At 45.6% G+C, this 9,005-nt stretch overlaps 1 protein-coding gene across 1 annotated transcript in view; it reads right to left on the bottom strand.

Moving 5' to 3' along the window:
• Positions 1-2,070: 2,070 nt before the first annotated feature.
• Positions 2,071-9,005, bottom strand: part of LOC309556304 (serine/threonine-protein kinase 31-like) — a 417,430-nt gene continuing 410,495 nt past the window's right edge. The window contains exon 17 of the mRNA XM_082258745.1: positions 2,071-2,424. Within this exon, the coding sequence (XP_082114871.1) occupies positions 2,239-2,424 (186 nt within the window). The 3' untranslated portion in view covers positions 2,071-2,238. The remainder of the gene's footprint in view (positions 2,425-9,005) is intronic.

The following is a 9,005-nucleotide window of genomic DNA, read 5'->3' as shown; positions in this document are numbered from 1 at the left end:
CCTGGAAACAGGACTAGCCCTTTTTTTTTTTTCCAAGTGACAACTCATAAGGGTAATGTACAGCAAAACGTTTGGGGACCATACAGGGTAATTTTGGTTGTTCCCATTTCTTACAAGAAAACCTGTCTAAATAAGGCACTTAAGAAAACACCTTTGGCGTACGATGCGACTTGTGCATACCAAAAGACACGTCTGCGGCTACATCAGCTGCATCCTCCATTTTTAAAGTCTCACACACTGCAGTGATAAGTGCGTCTAACAGCTCTTTTTAATTCGCTGCTTTGACCACAGAGGAATCATCCTCACTATTGAATGGATCAGGGGGTGCGATATTAGTTTCCTCTGAACAGGCCGCATCCACGGCAGTATCAGGCTCAGAATCAGATGAGACAGACTGAGAAGGCGAAGGTGGGAGACGTTTTCTCCTGGGCCTTTGCCCACACGCCACTTCCACCCAGGACACTAAGGACTGCAGGACCACTGTCGGTGAAACTATGGGAAGCTGGGGTTCCGAGGGACCTGCCACATCCATGAGGGGTCAGTGGGTGAGATGTGACCCTGAGGCTCCATAAGGAAAGGAAGACCTTGCAGTACAAAAACTATCTTTTTGGCACCACTAAAAGGATTCCCTCAAGGCTCAGGGTACCTATCAGCAGAGAAAAAGAGTTTTAACAGGGACCACCAATGGCTCACCCTACCGACCAGAGGTGTGCCGGGAATTCAAACCCAGTATTATCATGAACGCTATCCCTGTTCATATGTCTCGGGCACAGGAAGAGGAACTAAGGAGGAAGAGGAGGAGCTTCGGCATCCCCACAAGGCTTCACTAGTCTCCAACATCTCTCAGACTAAGGGAAAATGGCCCCCGTGACATCAGACTACACAAACATGGCCACGAACTGGAGACCAGCCTGACTAAGGGAAAATGGCCACCATCAGCTACAAACACTGGAGCATGCTGCCAGGATCTTTTCTGCACCTTCTGCAATGCTGTACCTTCTGAAAGGGAACCCTCCTCCAAAGGTAGGACACAGGTTTAGGGGAGACTGCTGTGCACTCTGCACTGAGACCCCCCTGCACTATATCCACACTGAAAACAGCAGAGCGTCCACTTAGGGGTCTCCTACACTGGGACCCCTCCAGACTACCAGGGCGGGACACACTATCCCAAAACCCTCACAGAGGGGGGATAGCAGGGGAGACCACAGGGGTCTCTGTTGCATTCTCTCCCCTGGGACCCCCACCGGACTCTAGGTCCAGACAGGGGGAAAAGGAGTGAGGGAAGACCAGCTCAGTGAGGGGTTTAAGGATGGGAGGAAGGAACCTGCAGGCAGGTCTGACTGTCCCTGGAGGTTACCCGCATCCACCCCAAAGAAAACCACCAAAAGGGGAGAGGGGGGGACTGTACTTACCCTTCCATGTTGCGAGTAACGCTCCACACAGAACTCCTCGCCACTGAAGTAGGGGAGCTCTCGGCCAAGGGACCCCTGCAACTCAGGCCCAAGCCCAGTCGTATGCGACCCTGCGGGATGTTTAACTCACGGGCCAGCCTCTGTCCTTGAGGCTATGTCGCGGCCGACCTAGTGCTTAGCTGTGGTCTGCACACGCTTGCTGGCTGGGGGAACCACTGGATCTAGATTGCCCAGCCAGACAGTTGATTGTAGATCTCCCAGGGGAAAACAAAGATGTAAGGAAAGAGAAAATTGCTAGGACCAGAGATCCCAGCCAGGAGCCTAGGTTCTTACTCCTGACTAGACAGATTAAAACTGATTACCTAGAGCAGAGAGGGGGGGGGGGGGGGTTATATACCAGCTGAGGACAGCCCATAGGCTTAGTCAGGTGTTTTTTCTTCTGCCTAGTCCTACTCCTGGAGGAGGCAATATAGCCCACTAGTTATGATTTATGGAGCGCTGTGTCCATCGGATGAATGAAAGAGAAAAGTTGTTTCTATTTCCTCAGTGACATTGATCTTCTACAATAAAAATTAACAGCACAAGAAAGTAATGTTGAAACTCTTTATGCCATTACTTATTGGTGAATCAAAATAGTCAAAAATGACTAGACAAAACAAGACAGAAAATTATATAACTATTAATAAACCATTCACAAAACCGTAAGTTAGTCAGGAGCTGCTTAAACATACTTCGGCCTTTCACAATCTGCTGCATAAACAGACACCTTTTTTTTCTTTACTTTTCAACAACAAAAAAGGTGATTCTGCCACAATCATTGAATGGATTAAGCAAAGTCAGCTGGTACATTCTCATTAAATGCTTCTTCATCGTCGGGCAAGACAGTATTGTCTGCTTCGGTATTATTGTCAGCTTCAGCAATCAAAAAATATTCATGAATTTGAATTTGCTTGGCCTCCAGGCGATCGTTGCAACAAAGTAATTTGGATAGAAGACTTTTTGCTTTGACATCCTGAAAGGGGTGGAGGGGAGAGACAAAGAATAATGAACCACAAATAATATTGCTAATCACATAAGATGCACAATAAAGGATGTCAATTACGGAAAAAAATATAAGTACAAAACTAAATATGTTTTTATTTTTATTTTTTTCGGCTTCAACCACTTCCCCTCTAGAGCAATTTTTTCACACATTAAATTCTACATTTGTGGCTAAAAAATTATTTAGCCCTTTGGCTCCTCCAATTTTAAGCTCAGTGGCAAGATCATTTTTGCAAATTTTCCTTTTTACGATTTCACTTCCAGCTTTCAGAGGATGTAAAAGACCCCTCCCAAATAGTACATTTTCTGAAAGCATGGGTGTGGTAGGATAAAAAAAAAAAAGGTGCTATTGATTTTTTAAGCCCCGTGATACTTGTGCAAATGTTTATCAACACTGAATTTTTGCTATAACTACACTAAAATCATTATTATCAGACATAAACACAACATAACTTACAAAATTCCTGCTAAACTCCTACTAAAAATTAACGCTGTGACAGAACCCACTGTCACTGTGTGTTTTGGAGGGGACTGTGCGCAAGCTTCTTACCGACAGACTATGGGCCAGAAGATACTGGAGTTTGGCGCTGCAGCCTTTTGACTTTACCATCCACTACTGCCCTGGGAAGCAAAACGGCAACACCGACTAATTAACCAGGCAAACAGACATTGACAAATGATCCGTGATTACTCCCCGGACATCCCCAAGCCGATCCGTTAGGATCAGACTGTGTATGCCGGCTTGGTTCTGGGGGAGCATTGTGGCAAACACAGCCCCTGTATATTGTCCTTCATGTATGCATTATGTTTATTGCATGTGTATACGTTTAAGAACCAAGTGCTTGTAATGTAATGCTACAGCCCTTCTCCCCCCATCCCCCCCTCCTGTTTCTGTGTCTAATTGTGTGGACAATGGTCTGAGCTGGAGACATCTCTCCACAGGGGGTGTGTATTAAGAGACTGTTTCAATGTACAAATGTTCAGTTCCCATTGGCTTGTTCCTTGTCCCTTTCCCCCGCTGTGGCAAGGCTAAAGGGAGTTTCCCTAACTGTGTGTAAAACTGTGTCTTGGAATGTAATAAAAAGTTTAAGCTCTGCATGTTTAACCCTCAACACCTGTGTGGATTGTCTCGTGATTGAGGGGTTAAGGGCTGGATATGGCTTCTGCGCAGGCTGTGGGTGCGTTTGGAGGACAGGAGACACAGGTCCGGCGGATGTGCCCAGCTGGGGTACAAAGATCTGTAACAAACGCTAAAAGGGTACTGAGGTAATAAAAACAAGTTTTCCTAATCATAACACATTAACACATTAACCACATCCAACCCGCCCTATAGGCGTTTGACGTTGTGAATGTGGTTGTACTATCCTGACCGGACGTCATATGACGGCGGCAGGGTAATACGCTCTGCGCGCCCCCCAGTCTGACTCCCTGCATCTCCGATCTCGGTAAAGAGCCTACTGACGTAGGCTCTTTACCATGTGAACAGCCGTGTCCAATCACAGCTGGTCACATAGTAAACAGAAGGAGCCGTTGATCGGCTTTCCTCAGTACGTGCCTGACAGGCATGAGTAAAGGAGCACTGATCGGCGGCTCCCCTGACAGGGGGGGGGGGGTGCCACTAGAGGATGCCCACCCATGACCCCAAGGATGCCCACTATGGCCAACAGGGATGGCAATCAGGGCTCAGGGAGCCCCCCATTGCCCTCCCCATCAGTGCTGCCCACCAGTGCCATCTATCAGTGTCGCCCACCAGTGCCATCTATCAGTGTCGCCCACCAGTGCCCATTATTGCCACCTATCAGTGCCCATTAGTGCCACCCGTCAGTGCCGATCAGTGCCGCCTATCAGTGCCCACCAATGCCGCCTATCAGTGCCCAGCAGTGCCACCTATCAGTGCCCATCAGTACCACCTATCAGTGCCCATCAATGCCGCCTATCAGTGCCCACCAATGCCGCCTATCAGTGCCCACCAATGCTGCATATCAGTGCTACCTATCAGTGCCACATATCAGCGCCCATCAGTGCCACCCCATCAGTGCCTCCTCATCAGTGCCTGTCAGTGCAGTCTCATCAGTGCTCATCAGTGCAGGAAAAAACATATTTATTTACAAAATTGTATAACAAACAAAAAAACTTTTTTTTTTTTTTTCAAACTTTTCGGTCTTTTCTTATTTGTTTAGCAAAAGGGAAAAAACCCAGAGGTGATCAAATACCACCAAAAGAAAGCTCTATTTGTGTGTGTGTGTGTGGGGGGTGACATAAATTTGGTGTAGGTACAGTGTTGCATGACCGCGCAATTGTCATTCAAAATGAAACAGCGCTAAAAGGGGAAAATTGGCCTGGGCAGGAAGGGGGTGAATGTGCCCTGTATTGAAGTGGTTAAGGCAATGAAGGGTTGAAAAACATCATGGATATTGTTTTATCCTTTGGATTTCCTTAAAAAAAAAAAAAGTTGGAGTTTTTTGCTGCTTTTCCTATGAAGTGCAGTTTGCATTATGCCTAAGCTGTCCATAGAGGGATCGAAATTCAGCTTGTACCGCAGGGACTGGCCAAATATCGATCTCTGTGTGGCCACTGCCACTGAACCGAAGTCCATCTATTGTTCAACTTCTGCAGAATCGACCTGTTGGAAAAAAGCTGCAGTATCAGCAGCTGCAGCACTGATTTGTGTTTTCTGACAGTAAGAGTCCCCCCGCTGTCAGAATACAATAAGTAATTGTGTGGATGGGGGAATAGGTTCAGATTTTTTTCCATTAACATGCACAGAATGTTATGGCTCAAAGCCTGGTCAGCTGTAGCTGCCCGTGAAAGACTCCTCACACACATGTCTTTCAAAGGCGGACATTTATTGAAGCACTTGACAAATTAATTAAAAAGGTTACAGGAACAAAAGTTAGTAGCCTTCTTTGCAGAGCACCTTAATACGCTCCCCAGGTTTCCAATTCAATGCCCAAGTTCATCCCTTCTTTTTGACACCGAGCCAACCAAGTCTTTCCCAAAACCCTCTTCCCAGTCAAGCGGTGCCCTCACTTCTATGAGTGGTCTATATGTCTGTTACAGTTGGCCTTTCTCTGCATCACACAAGTCCCAGACCTGTGGGTTTATTCAGTGGTTTCAAAGTGTACAAAACAGAGTCCATAACCCTTTACTGCTTTAAATCATCCAAAATCTGTCCAAGGACAGATTTGCAGAATGCCCTGAATCATCTCTTTTCCCAGGGAGCAGTTGGCTTCTATTTAAACCTGTTCATGATACAAAAACCCAACAGGGGTATTCATCCTATCCTGGGACTAAAATCCCTTAGCAAATGCCTTCAAATTTCAAAATTTCACATGAAATATGCAAGGTCAGTAATTACCTCTCTGAGACAAGAGGAATACTTTGCATCCATAGACATCCAAGATAACCATCTTCATATTCCCATTTATTCTCATTGTCCGAGCCTTCTGTGCTTTACAGTAAGACAATTATTTCCATTTTGTTGCACTGCCCTTCACCCTACCCTCTACTCCCAGAGTATGCTCAAAGGTACTTGCACCTCTTTTGGCCCTTATCAAAACTCAAGGTATCCAGGTTACAGGTTCGATGATTTGTTTCTGAAAGACTCGTCCCCTATCCAGCTGTCTGCAAACAACAAGTCAATTCAGATGCTCCAGTCTTTTCAGTTGGGTGATGAACTTCCAAAAATTGACTTAGATACAGCCCAAGCCCAGGCAGAGATTCTCAGGAATCTCTGCCTCAGATTTCATGCTCGTATCTTGAAGTCAAAATGTTTCCTCAGTGAGATTCTCCATGAGAGTTTTGGGCTTCTCGTGGCCTCTAAAAGGCTATCCCTTTTGCCCAGTTTCATTCCAGAGTTCTCCAACAAAACAGTTTGTTGACGGAGAATGGTCATTCTCCTTTTCTTAATATACCCTTGCTCTTGTCCAGCAAGGCCAGAAACTTCCTAGTCTGATGGATTTTCAACCCGGCACTGACAACTGGGACGCTATTCTGCCATATCACTCGAATAGTGATGATGACATGTTCGCATTAAAAAGAAAATGTAATCTATGCAAAACATAAAACAAAAGCATCCAGCACCAGGTTATAGGATACACTATACAATTCACCAATATTTGATTAAGTGCAGCGCTAAATACCAATACTAAAGTGAGAAAAAAAGACCTACTAAAAAGTGAAATGACACTCTGAAGAGTTGGCTCAATAGTAAATAGTATGACTCGTATCCCTCACAGTTAGCTCAATGACCACTGTGAACACAAATACAATATTCTATGGAAATAAGAAAAACACAAAGCCTCTGAAAAGCAGAATGACACTCTAAAAAGCGTGCTCCATAGGGAACTAACTAATAACTAACATCCATCTGAATGGTGAAACCAACAAAGAGCCAGCTGAGTGACCACTATAAATATAAAACTGCCTGATCCCCTGCACTACCATGTGCAAAGAGAAAAAGAAGAAAACAAAAAAATATTATATACAGAATCTCACAAAAATGAGTACACCCCTCACATTTTTGTAAATATTTTATTATATTTTTTCACGTGACAACACTAAAGAAGTTACACTTTGCTACAATGTAAAGTTGTACAGAGTGTACAGCTTGTATCAGGCTCCATTCACACTGCCGGGACTTGTCAGACAACTTGTCAGCCTGACAAGTCGCGATCACTCGAGGTTCATTGACTGGTACATGACCCATTCTAATAGGAGCGACACAAGTCGCTCCGACTTAGAAAAAGGGTCCTGTACTACTTCGGGGCGACCTGGAGGCGACTTGCATTGACTTCCATTATGTGAAGTCCGTGCAAGTCGCGCAGAAGTCGCGGTGCACGGGACTTCACAGGTCGCCCCCGAAGTCGTGCAGGAGTCGTGCTGCTTCAGTGTGAATGTGGTCTTAGTGTAAATTTGCTGCCCCTTCAAAATTACTCAACACACAACCATTAATGTCTAAACCGCTGGCAACAAAAGTGAGTACACCCCTAAGTGAAAATGTCCAAATTGAGCCCAAAGTGTCAATATTTTGTGTGGCCCCTATTATTTTCCAGCACTGCCTTAACCCTCTTGGGCATGGAGTTCATCAGAGCTTCACAGGTTGCCACTGGAGTCCTGTTCCATTCCTCCATGACAAAATCATGGAGCTGGTGTAGGTTAGAGACTTTGTGCTCCTCCACTTTCCATTTGAGGATGCCCCACAGATGCTCAATAGAGTTTAGGTCTAGAGCCATGCTTGGCCAGTCCATCACCTTTAATCTCAGCTTATTTAGCAAGGCAGTGGCCGTCTTGGGGGTGTTTGGGGTCGTTATGTTGGAATACTGCCCTGCGGCCCAGTCTCCGAAGGGAGGGGCTCATGCTCTGCTTCAGTATGTTACAGTACATGTTGGAATTCACGATTCCCTCAATGAACTGTACCTCCCCAGTGCTGGCAGCACTCATGCAGCCCCAGACCATGACACTCCCACCACCATGCTTGACTGTAGGCAAGACACACTTGTCTTTGTACTCCTCACCAGGTTGCCACCACACAAGCTTGACACCATTTGAACCAAATAAGTTGATCTTGGTCTCATCAGACCACAGGACATGGTTCCAGTAATCCATGTCCTTAGTCTGCTTGTCTTCAACAAACACACACAGAATGCATGCGGAAAGTATTCACAGCGTCTCACTTTTTCCACATTTTGTTATGTTACAGCCTTATTCCTCAAAATTCTACAAACAATACCCCATAATGACAACATGAAAAAAATGGATTTTTGACTTACCGTAAAATCCTTTTCTCTTAAGTTCATTGACGGACGCAGTCTCTGATCTATATCAGTTGGGTTATGCTGCCCCCTACAGTAGTAGGACACTAGACAGAAAAAAGTTCTGGCTACGCCTATGGGCAGTCCAAGGGGGTACACCCTCTCTCTTCCTGCATAGGATGTCAGTTTTGTATCAAAGCAGTGTGAGAGAAGTAATACCAACCCAACTCAAAATAGAGGGCAGGTACTGCATCCGTCAAGGAACTTGAGAAAAGCATTTTACGGTAAGTCAAAAATCAAGTTTTCTCTATCGTTCATTGACGGATGCAGTCTCTGATCCATATCAGTAGGGATGTCACAAGGCAGTGCCATAAAATGAGGGGTGGGAACCGCAGAAAAAAAAACAGGTCCCCAAGGCTAAACATAGCCAACCCGGCAACATAGGACTCATGTGACCCACAAGATGAGGCCCACCTGAAAAAAACAGTAACACCCTCAAGGAAGGCTAAGAAGCCCCCTAAACAGCAGCTTGTAAAACTTTGCAGCCACAAGAGGCATCTAAAGGTGCCAGCACATCCACCTTATAAAATTTGGTAAAGGTGTGAACAGACGACCAGGTAGGCGCCTTGCAAACCTAAAGCACAGACGCCTGATGGCGAAAAGCCCAGGAAGCACTAAGCACCCGAGTAGAATGTGCCTTAACAGGGAAAGGAGGAACCTGACCCGTAAATGACTAAGCCTGCACCACTGTCTGTCTGATCCATCTAGAAATAGTCGCAGCAAATGCAGGCAGCCCTGC

This window comes from Pelophylax lessonae (assembly GCF_965119305.1).
Source record: "Pelophylax lessonae genome assembly, chromosome: 5".
NCBI lineage: Eukaryota > Metazoa > Chordata > Amphibia > Anura > Ranidae > Pelophylax > Pelophylax lessonae.
This window is presented reverse-complemented; position numbering and strand designations above follow the sequence as displayed.